Source organism: Microtus oregoni, unplaced genomic scaffold (genome assembly GCF_018167655.1).
Source record: "Microtus oregoni isolate MIOR12 unplaced genomic scaffold, Mior012 000046F_ref0000063, whole genome shotgun sequence".
Taxonomy (NCBI): Eukaryota; Metazoa; Chordata; class Mammalia; order Rodentia; family Cricetidae; genus Microtus; species Microtus oregoni.
Window position 1 is genome coordinate 11,751,120 of NW_024543220.1, and position 18,888 is coordinate 11,770,007.

General features: G+C 52.8%; 2 protein-coding genes across 2 annotated transcripts; both read right to left on the minus strand.

Moving 5' to 3' along the window:
• Positions 1–260: 260 nt before the first annotated feature.
• Positions 261–13,019, minus strand: Tap2 (transporter 2, ATP binding cassette subfamily B member). Its single transcript, XM_041634438.1, has 12 exons — positions 12,815–13,019; positions 11,590–12,090; positions 11,389–11,503; positions 9,546–9,676; positions 9,127–9,332; positions 5,669–5,866; positions 5,425–5,553; positions 2,841–3,029; positions 2,571–2,744; positions 2,238–2,397; positions 1,642–1,778; positions 261–947 (listed from the first exon to the last, which is right to left on the minus strand). The coding sequence occupies exons 2-12, from the start codon at positions 12,080–12,082 to the stop codon at positions 768–770; spliced, it is 2,112 nt and encodes a 703-aa protein (XP_041490372.1). The 5' UTR covers positions 12,083–12,090; positions 12,815–13,019; the 3' UTR covers positions 261–767.
• A 1,661-nt stretch (positions 13,020–14,680) lies between these two features.
• On the minus strand, positions 14,681–17,890 carry Psmb8 (proteasome 20S subunit beta 8). The gene is made up of 6 exons (XM_041634508.1): positions 17,679–17,890; positions 16,873–17,020; positions 16,626–16,737; positions 15,973–16,102; positions 15,229–15,433; positions 14,681–14,954 (listed from the first exon to the last, which is right to left on the minus strand). Exons 1-6 carry the CDS (start codon positions 17,823–17,825, stop codon positions 14,866–14,868), a joined length of 831 nt encoding a protein of 276 aa, XP_041490442.1. The 5' UTR covers positions 17,826–17,890; the 3' UTR covers positions 14,681–14,865.
• Positions 17,891–18,888: the final 998 nt, after the last annotated feature.

Consider the following 18,888-nt stretch of genomic DNA (forward strand, 5'->3'; position numbering starts at 1 on the left):
CACACACTATTCATATGCACATACACTATTCATATGCACATACACTATTCATATGCACACACTATTCATATGCACACACTATTCATATGCACATACACTATTCATATGCACACACACTATTCATATACACACACTATTCATATGCACACTCTATTCATATGCACACTATTCACATGCACACACACTTTTCACATGCACACACACTATTAGCTGCTTTTCTTATTGGTTCAGCAAACACTTGACAAAAGCAGCTTAAGGAAGGGTTTACTTGGCTCACACTTCAGGGTACAGTCCGTCATGTCAGGGAAGGCAGGAATGGGGGTGACTGGTCACATGGCCTCCACGGCAGGAAGCAGAGAGATGATGTTCCTGCTCAGCTCACTGTCCCCTTCTATGCAGTCTGGGCCATGCCCCAGCCCATGGGATGGCTCCCCCGCAGTTATTCCAAGCTCGGCTAACCCAGTCTAGAACTCCCTGATAGACATGCCCAGATGTTTGGCCATGATGCTAGGTGCTGCTAAAATGTCGATCAATATTAACCATAACATATATTAAAGAAAAGCGTTTTATACTTATTTATTATATTCAGCAAAAAAAAATGTTTCTAGAACCACGAAGCACTCACTCCACCCATGACCACTCCATCCCCCAACTCCCACCCACTCGAGCTCATCAAAACACACAAGGTCCAAAAATGGTCCCGGTCTTTATCCAGCCTCCAGCACAGTCCCCGTGTGTCCGTTTCTGGCCACAGGCCTGAGAAGCACTCACTCCTCCTGTCGCTGCTGTACCAGGTGAGCATAGACATCCTGGTCTTCCTTGAGCTGGTCTTGCTCCAGCAGCTGACCCTGCTTGAGCACCAGGACCTGGTCGGCGTTCTGAACCGTGTGCAGCCTGTGGGCAATCACCAGCACCGTCCTGTCTCCCTGCGATCTCCAGGCCTGCAGCTGCAGAGGACAGTCACAAGCCTCAGAAAGGCAAGAGTGGGACACCACAGCTGGGCCATCCCCTGTGACTCGGGGGGAAGAGAAGGCACAGCTGTGCAGGGCTGCAAAGGCAGGTGATGGGGTCTGTCCCTCCTGGCTGCGTTACTGCTGCTGGGAAGGCAGCTATGGAGGACCAGACACCCCGCACCATTCTCCTTTCATCCTGAAGATAGTTCATCTTCATTGCCAACTCAGCTTAAGAAAGCCCAGGGCATGGGCAAGGCACCCCTTTAGATGTGTCTATGTGGACTGACTCAATCCAGAGAGGGCTTGACTGAGGGAAAATCCTGAAAGTGGGCGGCACCATTCCATGCCCTGGGTCCTGGATCACTCTCTGCTTCTTGATCCACCAAGATGTGAGGAGTGCAAACCACACACTCCCACAGTCATGCTGTCCCTGCCATGACGGCTTGTGTGCTCTCTCAACCCTGTGAGCCAAAATGGCCTGTCTTCTAAATTCCTTTTCTCGGGTATTTGGTTCAGCAAGAAAAAAGTAACCATTGCAATTCAAGCAGTGTACAGCCCTGCAAGGTGCAGACTTTCTCCCCATCACTGGGACATCCGCCCTTCCCAGCCCGCCCAACTCCACACCACCTGACCCTTCACTACCTCCCTTAACCGCACTGTCCTCTGCCCTCCCCACGCTGGTACTCACAGCCTGCTCACACTGGGCGTCCAGGGCACTGGTAGCCTCATCCAGGATGAGAACCCGTGGGTTCCGCACAAGAGCCCGGGCGATGGCCAGACGTTGTTTCTGTCCCACAGCTAACTGGCCCCCTTTCTCCCCTATGTCTGAGGAAATCAGAGAAAGTCCCTCTTGAGACACAACAGGTCAGAAAACACCCCTCCCTGCTGGGAAGGACAAGTTCGCTACCCTGGCTGCCTCTGTTAGCCAATCAGGTGATAGCAAAGCCTGGCAGGAGGGGAAGGGGGTGGAGAAGAATAAGAAGTGGGAACAAAGGGCGGAGCTGGGGGCGGGAGTATGTGTGTAGGCTGTTCCTCCGCAGTATCTATCTGTTTTGGGAACAAAGTCTCTCACTGGCTTGGAATGAGACCTAAGGAACCTCCTCCTGACTCTGAAGCCCGAGAGCTGGGATTACGCACAGCCTGGCTTTTTTTCCATTATAGAATGGATTCCAAAGATCGAACTCAGGTCCTCATGCTTGCAACACAAGCGCTGTATCCAATGACTCTTGCACCAGCCCCCTTTTCTCCTTCCCATGGCAGGGTGGGCTCGGGACCTGTAGGTACCTGTGTGTATCCCGTCAGCCATTTCCCCTATGAAGTCGTCTGCACAGGCTGCCCGAGCAGCTGCCATCACTTGAGCATCCTCACAGTCCTTCAAGCCGTAGGCAATGTTGTCCTTCACAGACCCGGAGAAGAGCACGGGCTCCTGTCCCACCAGAACCACCTGGACAGAGGGGACCCATGCAGAGAACTGGTACCTCCTCCCCCACCCTCCACACCCAGTCTCTCCTCAGGGGTCCTTGGAATGGACCCCAGCCTCTCTTCCCAGCGGCTGCCGCATCTGCCCTCCACGCTTGCTCCTCTCTCCTGTCCCTCCCTCTCCGGAGCCCCTCCCACCTGGCGGTGCAGGTAGTGGTGATCATACTGGACCAGGGGCTGGCCGTCCAGCAGCACCTGGCCCCCCGTGGGCTGGTACAGATTCTGCAGCAGGGCAGCCACGGTGCTCTTCCCGGACCCGTTGGGCCCCACCAACGCTGTCACCTTTCCAGGGTGCAGTGTGAACGTCAGGCCCTAGAAAAGCAGGAAGAGGTGAGGGCAGCTTTCTAGAGAAGTCGATGTACCGGCTGCGGTGCCTGACCACGGGGTCTCCCAGTCTCCCGCAGGCACCTTGAGTACAGGCTTCTCGGGGCGACTGGGGTACGAAAAGGAGACGTCTTGGAATTCCACGCGGCCCTCCAGACTGGCAGGGGCCAGGGTCCCAGGCTGGGGCAGATTTGGCGTTCGGTCTATGTAGCAGAAAACCTTCTCAGCGGCACCCACGTTGCTCAGCATATCTCCATACATGTACACCAGGCTCTGGAAAACAGGAACGGACAGGAGAACTAGTCACACCCCACCGGAAGACAGGTCCGCATCTCAGCTCCCCACACACTCTGCCGACAACATGACCTCCACCAGCCTCTCCCCGCCCCTACCCAAAAATGAGCCTTTACCTTTGAACGTGTGATTTGGATGGAACTGGGGGAGGGAAAGTTGGCGGGGTTGTTTTTAGTTAGGAGTAGAGAGAGAGTGGGTTTGCCTTTGCTCTTTTGAACAGTTTTGGCTCTGTAGCCCAGGCTGGCCTCGAATGTGACATCTTCCCCCAGGGTGACAAGAACCATAGGATTACAAACATGTGCCCTCGTGACCAGAGTAATTCTGGTAGAATTTAAAGCTGCAGTGTTCTGATTTGCAACTGGAAAGCTCTGAAGTCCACACAGCGTCAAACCTCAAGGCTTCCACTCACTGCTCTGCACTCTGTGTGCCCAGTGTACCCTGGCTTGAGACAGGAAACCCTTTTAAAAGTGGCCACTGTGGCCAACCTATCCTTTGAAATTACCAGATTGCCTGGCACAGCTCTCCACACATGACGGGTGGTGAAGAAGTAACCAGGAAAATTATGGTCAGAGCCAAAACAAGGTAACTTATTTTTTTTAAGTGATCAAATATAAAGAAATAGCTAAGTACCTGTCCTAGTCAAATTATGCCACTGGGTAACCCAGCAGTGGATGAGATCAAGTCTCTCAGCTGGTGCTTCCAAGTTAATACGGGAAGGCACCACAGAGCAGAACTCTTTACAGCCCTAATGATTTAACAGATGTAAGGCATTGGTTATCAGTGGCAGACACCAGCACCAAGAGAACCAGATATGCTATGTCTCCCAGATAAAGAGCACAGCCATGGGGTGGAGAGATGGCTCAAAGGTTAAGAGCACTGACTGCTCTTCCAGAGGTCCTGAGTGCAATTCCCAGCAACCACATGGTGGCTCACAGCCATCTATAGTGACATCTGGCGCCCTCTTCTGGTGTGCTCTCTTATGGCCTGCAAGCATATATAGAGGCAGAATACTGTATACATAACAAATAAATAAATCTCTTTTAAAAAAGAACACAGCCATAACCATAAAAAAGGAAGTGGTGAATCTTAAAGTTTCTGTATTTATCTACAGTAGATAGAAAATAGAGACACAGGTAGACACTGGGGCAGTACTACAGAGACTCAGCCCACAGAAAGAACACAGTCCGCAGGAAACACCACAGGACAAAAATATGCCTTCCTGTTGGGGATTGTAAATCAGCAGATACAGAGAGGTTGAAAGGACACCAACCAATCACACCGTGTGAACCTGCGGAGATCTGAGCACTGTGTGACTGGATGGATCTAAGAACTTACTGCTAAGTTTTTGGTGTGATAATGACTTTTGGGGCTACGTACCTCAGATGCTTATATTCTAAAGTCAAACATGGAAATGTCTACAGATAAGACTTGATAGTCTGAATTTGTTTCAAAGTGGTATGAGGGAGTAAGGGCGAACCCAGCTCGGTGAACTGTTAGGAGTAGGTTAGGCTTAAGGTTAGTTTAAGGCTAGGGGTAGGGTTGGGTTTGGGATTGCAGTTAGGGATAAGGTCAGTCAAGGTGAAGTTAAGTTAGGGTTACGGATATTTGGGGTTGGGTTGTTTGGATGGGGTTAGTACTAGTTTAGAATGGAGTTAAGCCAGGGTTAGAGTTAGTTATGGCTAGAGTTAGGATTGGGGTTAGAGTCAAGGTTAGGGTTTTGATCATCGTTAAAGCTGATAATAGTTATTTGAAAATATATTTTTTAAATATTTATTTATTTATTATGTATACAATGTTCTGTCTGTGTGTATGCCTGCAGGTCAGAAGAGGGCACCATGTGGTTGCTGGGAATTAAACTCAGAACCTCTGGATGAGCAGGCAATGCTCTTAACCGCTGAGCCATCTCTCCAGCCCCCTTGAAAATATATTCTAATGTATTTTATAGCATGTTCAAAATTATCCATAAGAATATTAACGGGGTTTTGATCCTACTTAATGTGCTGGCTTTGTGGAAGCCTAGCCAGTTTGGATGTTCACCTTCCTAGATATGGACGGAGGGGGGAGGACCTAGGACTTACCACAGGGCAGGGAACCTGGACTGCTCTGTGGACTGGAGAGGGAGGGGGAGAGGAGTGGGGGGAGGGGTAGAAGGGTGGGAGGAGGGGAAGAAGGGTGGGAGGAGGGGGAGGGAAATGGGAGGCTGGGAGGAGGTGGAAACTTGTTTTTTGTTTATGTTTTTTTTCTTCTTTTCTTAATAAAAAAAATTATTAAAAAAAAAGAAGAATATTAACTAGTTTGTTTGTTAAACAAATAAAGCTCAAGGCCCAAAGGTCCAGAAAGAATGCCCAGGCCTGTCCTGAGGCATCTCACTCACCCGGACATAGTGCCCCACTTCCTCCTGGTACAGCAGGAAGGAGAGCAGGCCTCCCCTGGTGACCTCACCAGCCAGGATCTGCTGCACCCCGCAGTTCAGAATCAGCACCTGCATGCCCAAGGCCATCACCTGGAGGGAAGAGGGGAGAGATGGGTGAGACCCCCCCATCCAGTGTGCCACCCTGGTCCCCAGAACCTCCGTGGTCTGGCTCCTCATCCCCCTTTCCCTCCACAGCCCACCTCACCCTCCGGATGACTAAATACACGGCTCTTTCCAGGTCTCGGCGCCACCACAACTGTCGACATCCTTCCAGGGCCTCCTTATAGCGGCTGACCTCCTGCTCCTCGGCCCCAAAGCTGCGCACCGTCTGCAGCCCTCCTACCGCCTCGCGCACCACCTGCCCAGCCTTGGCCACCGCATCCTGGATCTCCGTTAACACAGCCTGGGAAAGAGACAGTAGGCAAGCTGGTTAATGTGGCAGAACACAACAGGCCGGCGGGGGGGGGGGGGGGACCTTCACTCCAGCCCTTGGTTCTTGTTTCTTAGCTTTCTTCCCAGAAGGAATACTGAAAGAGAGAGACTAGAGGATGGGGACGGGGGAGACGGGGGGGGGGGGGGGGGGGGGGGGGGGGGGGCGGAGAGGGGGGCGGGGGGAGGGGAGGAGAAAGTGCTGGGGAGATGGCTCACTGCTTGCCAAGCCAGCATAAGGACCGGAAGCCCCAAGGGAAGAAACACCTGCGTGTGCACACATTCCTGGCACCCACCCCCCATCGTGTGTCTCACACACACTCACAAGAGAAAAGGAAGGAGAGGATGTGCATTGCTGAACTCTCACTGGTGAGTACTGTGGTACATGCGTGCTATTGGTTTAACTTCCATGTGAAGAAAATGATGTCCGGTGGGGAAAGAGATGCAGTAGTTAAGAGCGATGGAGACCTGGCTGGCAGGATGGCTCAGCTCTTTAGAGAGTTTGCTGCTCCTCCAGATGACCAGAGGGCAGTGACCAGAGGGCAGTGTCCAGCGCCCAAGCTAGGCGCTCTCAATCGCCTGCAACTGCAGCTCCAGGGGATCTGGTGCCATCTTCTGGCCTCTGTGGGCAGCTGCACACGTGTGTACACACACGTGAGCACACACACACACATGCACAAATGATAAAATAAACCTTTATTTTATTTTTTTTTATTTTTTTTTTTTTTTTTATTTTTCGAGACAGGGTTTCTCCGTAGCTTTTGGTTCCTGTCCTGGAACTAGCTCTTGTAGACCAGGCTGGCCTCGAACTCACAGAGATCCGCCTGCCTCTGCCTCCCGAGTGCTGGGATTAAAGGCGTGCGCCACCACCGCCCGGCTAAACCTTTATTTTAAAAAAAAAAAAAAAGGTGGGGCTGTAATTAGAAATGAATCAAAGACCTGAGTGTAAGAGTTAAAATTGTAAAAAAACTCTTTCTATAAAGACTTATTGTGTGTGTGTGTGTGTGAGAGAGAGAGAGAGAGAGAGAGAATGTGTGTGTGTGTGTGTGTGTGTGTGCAGGGGCCTCTGAGGCTGGAAGAGAGTACTGAATAGCTCACATGTAGGTGCTGGGAACCAAACTCCAGTTCTCTGCAAGAGTATTAAAGCTCTGAGCCACTGAGCAATCTCTCCAGCCCCCAGTTAACTGGATTCCTAACATGGGATTTGATAATAGTTTCTTAAACTGACACCAAAAGCACAAGCAACAAAGACAGATGCACAGAACCCAGTCCACACTGCAGCACAGCACCCTGTCCACACTGCAGCACAGGACCCTGTCCACACTGCAGCCAGTACAGGTCCCTGTCCACACTGCAACACAGGACCCTGTCCACACTGCAGCCAGCACAGGTCCCTGTCCACAGTGAAGGAGACATCAAGATGCATCTTTGTAAATCGGATAAGAGGCTAAGGCAGCTGCTGCTCTGGGAAGGCAGCTGGCCTGAGCACCCCAGCTGCACAGCAGGAATGTTCTGCTTCAAGGCAGGCTGGGCTAAGCAGGGCCTTTGCCTCTGAACAGACTGTTATCTCCAAAGAGTGAACCACAGCAAGCACCAGCTGCCAAGTGTGGGTGCCACTTTAAGACCTGCGCTCTGGGCTGAGCTGAGTCTGAGTCATGGTGAAACCACCAGAGCCTCAAGGCCACGACATGCACAACAGTGACTATCCCAGGACACTGTGACATTGAACACAGCACGACTGTGTGTGTAGGAACACACACACCCACGTAACAGGACACTGGGACATTGAACACAGCCCGACTGTGTGTGTAGGAACACACACACCCACATAACAGGACACTGGGACATTGAACACAGCCCGACTGTGTGTGTAGGAACACACACACACCCACATAACAGGACACTGGGACATTGAACACAGCCCGACTGTGTGTGTAGGAACACACACACCCACGTAACAGGACACTGGGACATTGAACACAGCCCGACTGTGTGTGTAGGAACACACACACCCATGTAACAGCAGCTCCTGAGACTTCTCATGTGCGCTCAGCCTGCCTGCTGTCTCGGCTGAGGCTGTACCTTGGTGTCTCTAGTTAACCCTCTGCTGCTGCCTTTCCTGTCTTGGAGAATTCTGCCACAGCCCGTGTGTCACTAGCCTACCCAGCATGCCAACTAACATCCAGAGAATATGCAGAATACATTTTAAAAATACATAAAGGATGTCTTTTAAAAAGTAAATTTTAAGCCTGGCGGTGGTGGCGTACACCTTTAATCCCAGCACTTGGGAGGCAAAGGCAGTCAGATCTCTGTGAGTTCAAGACTAGCATGGTGTATAGAGTGAGTTCCAGGACAGCTAGGGCAACACAGTGAAACCCTGTCTCCAAAAACCAAAAACTAAAATAAAAACAACAACAAAACTACAAATTTTTTAAAATAAAAGAAAAAATGGACATAGGAATTCTCTTAGCCAAAGGGCCGAAAAGCAACAAAAGGAATTGGATGGGCATCCCTCCAAAGAATGTCAAATGTCCCAAAAGCTCATGAAAACACACTTAACAACATCAGTGGTTAGGGAAATGCAAACCAGAGCCACGATGAGCCACTGCACTACAGCCAGTAAAATTCTAAAAATTAAATGGCAGTAAGTTGGTGGGGATTGAAGAATCTGAAGGCTTGCACTTTGAGCTGTGGTCCAAAGGTGAGGAAGATGGTGTTTTTACATCCTGTGTGCTTTACTACAACAGAAAGCCTGAGGTGGAACTAATTCAGACTCAAGTCCTCCCACCCCTGCATGTCATCCAATTATGTATGCTGAGGTGAAAAGGGAAACTTTCTAGGGGCTGGAAAGATGCCTCAGTGGGCGAGAGCACCGGCAGCTCCTCCAGAGGACCCAGGTTCAATTCCCAGTAACCTATACTGCTCACAACTGTCTGTAACTCCATCGTCTTCTTCTGGCCTCCTCAGGTACTACACACAAATGATGTATATACATTCAAGCCAAACACTCATACACATAAAATAAAAACAAATAAAATGTAAACCTCCTAAGATGTTCTTCACACTGATTCCCAAACATTTGTGGGAAAGGCATGCACCAAGTCTCTCTCTCTCTCTCTCTCTCTCTCTCTCTCTCTCTCTCTCTCTCTCTCTCCATGCTGAGATTCGCGTGTGGAAGCCTGCACACCGCCACACTTTAGTCTCCTCTCAGGGCACTGTGACATGCACACATACCTGGTGGCGGGGGTTGTACACCTTCTCGGCTCCTATTGTGAGGGGCAGGTCCAGCAGCGAGAGGAAGGTGAGTCTGGGCGACACCCGGAGCATAAAGAAGTAAAGCCCCAACACCTTCACCAGGCTCCGCAGCAGGATGTTGGCATTCAGGGGGAGCCAACGGCTCATCAGGGAGGTGTCTGAGCTCAAGCGTGAGTTCAGCTCCCCTGGGGAGGACAGAGAGAATGAGCGGACCGGGAACACTGCAGAAACCCAAAAAACTCTGGGCAGTCTTACCCCACAGAGACTGGGCTATACCTCTACCCTGCTCTAAAAGGTACCTACCAAGCCCCAGAGGTGGAAGGGGGAACAGGGGGCAGGGAGGAGAGTGACGGGACAAGGAAGGGACAGAGGACCCCAGACCCAGACGCTAAGTTCACCTGTTTTGGTCTCCTGGAAAAAAGCAAGGTCTTGGCGCAGCAAGGACGAGAAGAGCAGCTCTCGTATCCGCAGGTTGATCCTGGACATGGTGAAGAGGAAGAAGCCTCCTCGGCAGCCTGCAGACAGGGAGCTGGGGGCAGGGGGGAGAACAGGAGGGTGGGGTGGAGAGAGGGAGATAGAGAGAAGGGGGAGGGAGGAAATTAAGAGGCAAACGGAAAAGGGAGGTGAGAACACAGGAATAAATGGGTAGGAGGGTGGATTGGGGGTTTAGAAGTGGGGTCAAACTCAGAACAAATCCCCAAGTACTCACATGTGCCTCATGTGGGAACCAGCAGCAAGACCCTCCCTCCCATTTTACCAACTCCCAGTCACCAATCCCATCCTCCAACCAAATTTTTATTATAAAAACTTACAGGAAGAAATGTTTTTAAATGCATAAGTGCAGGTGTTTTACAAAATGTAGGTTTCATATGCAGATTTAGTTAGCATATTGAATAAGCAGATATGAAATGGTGGGATTTGGGCAATCACAGTAAGAATGTGTGAGTGTGTGTGTGTGTATCTGTATGTCTCTGTGTGTATCTGTATGTTTGTGTGTCTATGTATGTATCTGTGTGTGTATCTGTGTAAGTAAACCCGAGTTTATAAAACAGCTCTGCGTGAACCCACGTCTGAGAATCACCTGCCTCAAGAATATTTTTAAGAAACCGAAACACACTGCGTGGCCATGCCTGGTAATGACAGAAGTGCCGCCCCTGGAGCCCACACTGTGAAGAGACAGAGCTGACTCAGCAAGCTGGCCTCTGACCTCCAGGGTGCACGCACACACCCTTACTCACAAAAGAACCACGGGGGTGGGGGTTGGTTTAGGATACACCCAACAGGCCAAACTTAAGGGTCTAGAAGAGGAGAAGTCTCCAAAAAGGCAGGGTAGATGGGAGGGTAGAAGGGAGTTTTGCACGTGCTAATTCTGGAAGAGACCAAAGTGAAGTACAAAAGTCAGCAGCTACGGAGACACCGCAGGGAATCAGAGGAGACACCGCGGGGAATCAGAGGAGACACCGCGGGGAATCAGAGGAGACACCGCAGGGGAATCAGAGGAGACACCGCAGGGGATCAGAGGAGACACCGCAGGGGATCAGAGGAGACACCGCAAGGAATCAGAGGAGACACCGCAGGGAATCAGAGCCTGGGTCCGGAGGCTTTGGGAGGGAACTGACCCATAAGGGGTTCACCTGGGCATAGCTTCAGGGGGAAAACAGCAAAACTAGACCGGAGGCACCAGGAAGGCTAGGAAGGGAGGTGGGAGGGGAGAGACAGACAGACAGACAGACAGACAGGCAGGCAGACCCTCTGGAACCTGCACCCTCTTTCTGCACCCGAGCGTTCTCACGCTAGTCACAGCTCTGCCACGCAGTCTGGTTTTTGTTTACTTGAGACTGCGGGCACCTGTGTCTGTATAAGAAGAAGAAAGGCCTACGGTGAGGAAGCAATAAGATGGGGGGGGGGGGCGCAGAGAAGGAGGAAGGCCGGGAGGAAGAGACACACCCTCCCCCGCTGGAGAATCCTGGCAGACGCTTCAAGACACTGGGAACGGTCCCGTTTGACACATGGGCTACTTTTATTCCATGCGACCCTCCTCCCTAGCCCTATGGCATAAAATAAACTTTGAGGATGTTGGAAAATACAAGGAGGAGGAAAATGGACGAACGGAGGTCGGTGGTGGATAACTGTGTATGTTTCAGTTGAAGGATTTTGTGCTTTGTGAAAAGCAAAGTCAGGCTGGAGGCCCCTGTCCAGACGAGGGTCTACCAAGGGGCCTGAAGTCAATCATCCACTCACCTCCCAGCAGAGAACAGGCACATGAAAAAGATGGCGCTGGCAAAAGTATTCGGGTCAAAATCGCCTCCCAGGATGTCAATCACACGACCAGAATAGTGAGGAATTAAGGTCTCCCCTGGAAGAGGCAAGAAGGATAAGGGGGCTGCCCCCTGAGAAGGCCCTTCCCCCCACCTCCCTCTCACTGAGGCCTTTCCCTCTCACCCAACACAGCCACCACGAGGAAGAACAAGGCAGCTAAGAGGAAAGGCAGGTCGGGCCTGGAGAGCTTCAGCAACCGCCACATCAGGGCTTTGTTGTTCTCCTGGCCTGGTTCCTTCTCCTGGGCTGCAGGAGGGCTCAGCACAGCCCACACGGCCCACCCCAGCGCGGCAGCCCCATAGCCAGCCAGCAGCCAGCCCCAGGAGGCAAAAGCCACTCTGACTGCTGGGGCACTCATGGTGCCTCCCACCAGGGCTCTCAGCGAGAAAAAAAGTGGGGTGGCCAGGCAGAGCAAGGGAAGAAAGGTGCCAACAAGTCCGAGCAGCCCTCCCGCTGTTAGCAGCCCCCACAGTCCTCCAAGGCGCAGGGTGCTCTCCAGCCACAGTCCTGGAAGTCCCTGGGGAAGCAGATTTCCCAGAGACCCTCGAAGCAACGCGAGTAAAGCCATGTCCACCAGCAGCAGAGCGGCCCAGGGCGTCAGGTGGGCCAGCGCCATGATGGGCTCTGCAGGGAGAAAGGGAGAAATTAGGGCGGTGGAGTTTCCAACCCTGGTCGCGGGCCTCCTGCCCCAAACCCGCATCAGGATTCTCAGCTTCTCTCATTTTGTTCAGCCTCACCGGAAAGGTCCCCTCCTAGTCACACCTCTCCCCAGACACCTCTCCCCTTTAGACAGGCACGCTGCCTGTCTAAAGGAGTGGGGAAGGCCACCACACACACATACACAAACACACAAACATACACACACATACACACACACGGGAGGGGGCGGGGAGGGCTGATCTGCTGCCACCACGCCTGTACCCTTGAAACTTCTTGGTGTTAACTAAGAAGACTCAGTCCCCAGTCACACTCCCTCCACTCCCCGGGTCTTTAGGGCCTGGAGATGGGGTGCAGCGGTGGGATGAAGCCACAGAGGACTTGCGGCAGGCGGCGCCAGCGCCGGACAGGAGACGAAAGCAGTGGACTCCTGGCAAGGGGGCAGAGGACCTGGGCAAGGGGTGAAAGGGAACCTGGGACACTGGGTGCGGGGCACAGGACCTGGAACCGAGGACCTGGGACCTAGAATGGGGCAGGGGAGCGGGGCAGAGGACGTGTGGCAGGGAGGAGCGCCGGGCAGAAGACCTAAGACAGGTAACGCGGAGAACGAGCAGAGCGAGATGGGGACACCAAGGATTTGGGAGTGGACCGCACCCCTGCTAGCGCTCGCACTCTGTCCACAAGAACTCACCTGCGGAACAGCAGCTCAGGAGGTCTTCTGAAATCTGCTTCTTCCCAAACTGGATCCCTTGGGCGCGCCGGCGGCTCTCTTAATGAGGTCGCTGGTCCCGCCGCTTTCGCTTTCGCTTCAATCAACGCTGCGCACAGCGGCCAGCAGGTGGCGCCTGCTATCTGCGGGCGGGGTGAACGCCCAGGTCCCTAAGGAGGCTCACCCTCGTTGGCCGCTACTACCAAAACTCTCAGAGGCTCTGAGCTGCTTTGTAACCGGAAAAAGCCTGCATTTCCCCTGTTACTCCCTCGAGCTCAGAACTATTTCAAGAAGCTCTCATTTGTCTGGGACTGTAGGTCAGAGGTAGGAACACTTGTCTGAGCTCTAGGTTCACTCTCTAGTAGATATGAGGAAGGGGAAAGGGGCGGAGGAAAGGAGCCAAGAGGAGGGAAAAGGAAGGAAACGGAGAAGGGAGGAGAAAGGGGGGAGAGAGTGGAGGAAGAGAGAGGCGGGGAAAGAAGGAAGGCAAGAATGGAGGAGGGAGGGGTTTTAGGTGCCCTTCTGGTCACCCAAACAGGAGACCCACTTCGAGTCACTTTGGGAAAGAGAGGGGGGAAGAGGAGTGAGGAGGGGTTTGTTGTTTTGTTTTGTTGGTTTGTTTTGTTTTCCAGGCACACACAGGACAGGGTCTTGGGGTAAAACACAGGGCCTAGATAGAAGGCCTCGCCGCTATCACCAGGCCTAAGGTTTCCTTTCACAGATTTTGAACCCAGGAGGCTCTGGCCCTTTGTCCTCAGACTTCCCCCTCAGTGTCTCACCTGAGGTGAGGGAGAGGCTGCCAGAGGCTAACACTCTCAAACAGCGACAGTTTCTACGGACTTCCTCCCCCAGAGCCCAGGTTGTGAAGAAAGCCCTCAGGGCTCAAGGGTAGAGCCCTTCTCTAGCTGAGGCTGACACCAGGTTCGTTCTCAGCTATGAAAACAAGGTGTCTTTGTCGCACACACCAGGTCCCTCCACAAAGCCCCACACTCAGAAATGACTCAGCTGGTTGAAACCACCTCTAAAGAAAAAAATCCCCTTTGAAATGTTGACTACTCAGGGAACCCTGATTGCCCTTCGAGCAGATGAGGGAGGGGGACTTGATCGGGGGAGGGGGAGGGAAATGGGAGGCGGTGGCGGGGAGGAGGCAGAAATCCTTAATAAATAAATAAATAAATAAATAAAAAAGAAATGTTGACTACTCATGAAGCACTTGATGTTTAATTTCGGGTTGGGAGGTAAGAGCATTGAAGTGGGTCCTGCTACATGGCCACCCTTATCTGTCCCTAGTGAAGAAAGCTCCTGCCTGGATGCTCGTCTTCTCCTCTAGCCTGGGGCCTGGCTCTTGACCACTCCTGTGCTTCCGACCCTACATTCTCTTCTTCTCTTTCTCTTTTTCCTCTGCTTCCCCGACTCCAGGGAGTCCGGCTCACCCCTCTTCATTACGCTCTCACCACACAGCCAGAGGTGACATCGTGAAATTGAACCCAGCTGTGTCTTTATATTCAATATCCAGTGTCACAAAGGTGCTACTTAAGCGGTTCACAAAGCCCTCCGGGGCACCCCAAAACATCCACAAGGGGGCACACTGGCGTCCCCAGACCCTGACACTCCAGAAAGGGCTGCGGGCCGAATGAAATGGAAAATGAGTGTCCAAAGAGAAGGGTGATGGGTCCTCCTGAGAGCTGAGTGCCAGGGTATGTCCAGGAAGAACCTAGTGACGCTCGGCTACTCAGAGAGAAGGTGGCGCCCCCTTCTCAACCGAAGCCCTGCTTGGCTTCCTGTTTGCTCCCTAACCCTCCCTCCAAAGGACCCCACAGCCTGCTCCATTCAGCCACAACACAGAGATATGTATAACCGTTTTTCTTTTATTGTACTTAGAAGGTACCCGGGGATGAGCTGCTTGGGAAGACAGAGGTGAACCTGGCCCTCTCCATGGCCTCAGAGCTTTCTGTCTCCAGCCCGGGTTGGGCCCTTCTTTCTCCTGGCACTGAAGCTGACCCAGGTCCCCGAGTACCCAGCAGCCGCTGCCATCACTGACTGGCCTCTCGGTACTTGTGCATCAGGTCACTGACGTCCGAGCTTTCCACCTTCACCCAACCGTCTTCCTTCATGTGGTACACTGTGAGTGATTGAGGGAAAAAAAAATGGCGTCAACCTATTCCTCAGTAAGCTTCCAGTCTTCAGTAAGCCTCCGGTCAGTGGTGTGGCGTGGCTGGCAGCAGCTGCTTACATGGGCTCTCGCGCTCACACCCCGCGTCCACACACAAGCTGAGAACCTTTTCCTGGGACTTCTGTGTTGTCAAATGTGAAAATCTCCAACCCAGTGCCCCCAAGTCCCCCAGTCTAAAATCCCCCTCCCAATGAGTTTGGGGAACCCCAGACCAGTCTCTTACTATTGACTACTCCTCCAGAATAGCAGTCTCTGTGGGTGGCGTGAACGATAGCCCTGCGACCAAGGTCATAGGCCTCTTCGAGACTGAGATCCTGCCGGTAGCCACTGTCCATCACCCCATAGGCGTAGCTGTTCCCGCTGCCCGTGGAAAACATCTGTCCTGAGAGCCGAGTCCCATTTTGATCTACGTAGTAGAGTCCTGGTCCCTATAGGATGGGAAACCATCCTGAGTAAAGTCTGGAACTGGTTTGTTGATAATATAAAGACAGTGTGACTGATGAAGAGTAGCCATCATAGCGATACTGCCATGGAAACACTTGAGTTAAGAGAGCACACTCTGGGGGCTGGAGAGATGGCTCAGAGGTTAAGAGCATTGCCTGCTCTTCCAAAGGTCCTGAGTTCAATTCCCAGCAATCACATGGTGGCTCACAACCATCTGTAATGAGGTCTGGTGCCCTCTTCTGGCCTGCAGGCATACACACAGACAGAATATTGTATACATAATAAATAAATAAAATAAGTTTTAAAAAAAGAGAGTACACTCTGGTAAACATCAGAACCGGAACCAAACATGGAGGAGGGTAGTGTTCAAGGGGTAAGAAACAGCTTATCCAGAATGGGGAGCATAGGAACAGGTCATCCCTTCTTGTCCCAGCCACAGCAAGAGTGGGGAGCTTAGGAGCGGGTCACCCCCCTTCTTGTCCAGCCACAGCAAGAGTAGGGAGCATAGGAGCCGGTCACCCACCTTCTTGTCCCAGCCACAGATCATACTGCCCACGGAGAGGCCCATGCCCCGGTACTGGAGCATCATGTTGGAAAGTAGCTTGGAGGCTGCCGACACGGATATGCGCTCCCCATTCCGCAGGTAGTACAGCCTAGGGAGAAGGAGGGAGGCCTAAGGGGTGGCAGGTGGGAGGACTCCCACAGAATAAAGCAAGAAAGGATTGCAGAGATGAGTATTTGGAAGCTGTGCGCTGGTGCCATGTGAGAACAAGGCAGAGATTTGGGATTTAAATTATCTGAACCACATTTTAAAAAGCCTGGTAAAGTGGGGCACACCTTTAATCCTAGCACTTGGGAGGCCGAGGCAGGAGGATCTCTGTGAGTTTGAGGCCAGCCTGGTCTACAGAGTGAGTTCCAGGACAGCCAAGACTACACAGAGAAACCCTGTCTCGAAAAACAACAAGAACACCATCCTACAGGATGGATGGCGTCCACATTAAAGAATCGGCAGATTACCTGGTTTTATAAGCAGAGCGAGGTCTAAGATTTGGAGATTTTTAATTGCACAAAGCCTTTTTTTTTTTTAAATCCCTTATTAGCGCTGGGCTGGATGGCCGGGGTAACTGACCTCGGAGATGTAAGGATTGAACAAATGAAATGAGGAAATCTGCCCACCTGCATTCCTTGGCCAGCAGCCGCTCCCAGTACTGACAGTCAGCAGCACAGCCAGACATGGTGCCAAGCAGGTAAGGGTTAATCTCGATCACCTTGTTCACCCTAAAGGTGCCTAGAAGAATTTTGAGATCAAGGGAATGAGCCCACAGTGCACCAGCTCCTTAGTAGTGCTCTACCTGAGGCGGTGTGCAGGCCTCAGGCTACCGAGAGAAGGGAACACCTCCCACCCTAAATCACGCATACTCACCAATGTAAGAGCCTGCAGAGGCCCGGGAGTCCACTGCCACGATGACCCCATGCTGGAACTTGAAGGCTAGTGTGGTTGTACCATGGGCCATCTCGATCTGAACATTCCTTTCTTGGTCACAACCAAAGGACTTCAGGAAGTCAGTGGGCTAAGAGAGAAGAGGCGGAAAGGGGGCTTTGGACACCTCAGTATCAGCAGGGTTTTGGAGAGTAGTGGGTGAGGAGGGTCTCCCGATTCTCTAACCACCAACAGCCAGACTGGAGATGGAGGAGGAAAAGCAGGAGGCATGGCCGCCATCCTTTCTGTTTTCCAGCACGAGGGAGCAAAGGTCATGGTAACTGACTTCAAGGTGTTTGCTGTCCATGGCTCCTTCAGGTCTCACAAAGCACATTAACCTACGCTCACTTTACAGTAGAGAGGCTTGAGACCAAGACCAGCATGTTCCAGGACACACAAGGGTGGGTTGTCGAGGCCAGGTGAGCCACCCAAGTTCACGGGTCATCTAAGACAATGCTCGGCCCCTGTAGCAGAGTTGTGTCTGTGAAGGTGTGGTGATTTGTGCAGTGTCTTTGGGTGGGCACCCCCATATTCTCTCTGTTCTCTCTCTCCCTCTCTCTCTCTCTCTCTCTCTCTCTCCCCCCTCCCTCCCCCTTTTTCTCTCCTCTGCCTTAACCTCCACGTGGGTTTTTTATGGCTGTCCTGGATGCTGCTCTCCTGGCTCCAGGCTTCCTCACCTCCTCAGACCCAGGCAGACCCTCCTTCCTCTGCCTCCGGTTGCATCTCTCACGGATCCCTACAGTCCTCACCTGCATCCCCCGCGGAAGCGCGAGCTCCGGAGCTTGCACAGAGAAACTGTAGTGTCCCGGGTCCGAGCGATACCCGCTTTCTGCACCCAGGGCAGCCCACTCGGGCCGCTGCCCCCCAGAGCCTCCGCACAGATCCAGTAACGCCATGACCGTTTGGCCCCGGAGATCCGTCGACTCTCCGACAAGGAAGTGAAAGCGAAAGCCACAGCACAAAGGGGAGGGAACCAACCCCCCCCCCCTCAATCCCCTGCCCTTTCCGAGAAGAGCCCAATGAATGGGTGTCTGAACTAAGAATGTCATACTGGGGATGAGTTTCCCTGTTGCCCGGTGGGTGAGACCAGCTAGAGAATGGGCGGTGGGATGGAAGAAGAGGTGTCTTTAGAAGCCCTGAGCAGTGGGGTACGTGAGAGCCCACAGGCGGGGCATCCTCTGGAAACAGGGTACCGACACCTAAAGAGGTGCTCCAGAAAGCTGGAGCCTGTGAGGAGCCTTGAGCAGCTTCACCTAGGCGTGCGTCCTGGGGAGCGGGGCGGCTTGCAAAGGCGCATCATTTTAGAGAACCTGGAAAATACGATAAAAGGGCGCATGGGGTCCTTAGTTCCTGGGACGACGGGGGGGGGGGGGGGGGGGGGGCGGGGAGCCAGCCAATGCGTAAGGAAGGGCCGTTCAAGGAGAGCGCACAGTTCGGGTTTTTCCATGTGGTCCCTCCTAGGGCTCCTCCCGGTTCAACAGTCTCAGCACCCCGAGGCCACCCACGAGAACGCGCCCTTCTACCCCGGCTGTTTGCCTTGTTCAGGTTCCCGCTGAGCGCTTCTTCCTCGTATTCTTCTAAACCCCGCCTCTCCTTGCAACCTGTACGGACCTCATCTGCCCAGCAACTGCTGGCGTCACAGTCATCTGGCCCTCCCTGAATGGAGAGATTTACTAGATAATCCCGTCCGCTTCTTTGAGATTATCCCAGCGTGTGCCTCTGAGGCGCCGGGTGATTCAGAAAGGATCAAGTCTGACGAGGTGGCCCAGTGGCACCCTGGCTTCCCCACTTCCACGCTTCCTTTTGCCTCGGGCTCTGAGACCCAGCTACTGAGGGAGCTGCGGGGATGGGGGGGGGGGGGGGGGCTGCCTCCTGGTCCTGCTCAGCACTCAGTGCTGAGGAAATCAAAAATGAGTGAGACTCGGGGCTGTGTGTTGGGAAGAGCCCTGGCTAACTCAG

Bases quoted from the DNA above. Each gene is read 5' to 3' on its own strand.
- Tap2 (XM_041634438.1), bottom strand. From the start codon at position 12,082: ATGGCGCTGGCCCACCTGACGCCCTGGGCCGCTCTGCTGCTGGTGGAC. The intron at 11,504-11,589 runs GTGAGAGGGAAA...TGCCTCTTCCAG, and splicing joins CCTCGTGGTGGCTGTGTTGG to GGGAGACCTTAATTCCTCAC. The intron at 9,677-11,388 runs GTGAGTGGATGA...CCCTGCCCCCAG, and splicing joins TGCCTGTTCTCTGCTGGGAG to CTCCCTGTCTGCAGGCTGCC.
- Psmb8 (XM_041634508.1), bottom strand. From the start codon at position 17,825: ATGGCGTTACTGGATCTGTGCGGAGGCTCTGGGGGGCAGCGGCCCGAG. The intron at 16,103-16,625 runs GTGGGCAGATTT...CCTTCTCCCTAG, and splicing joins CTGCTGGCCAAGGAATGCAG to GCTGTACTACCTGCGGAATG. The intron at 14,955-15,228 runs GTAAGAGACTGG...AATCACTCACAG, and splicing joins TTCTGGAGGAGTAGTCAATA to TGTACCACATGAAGGAAGAC.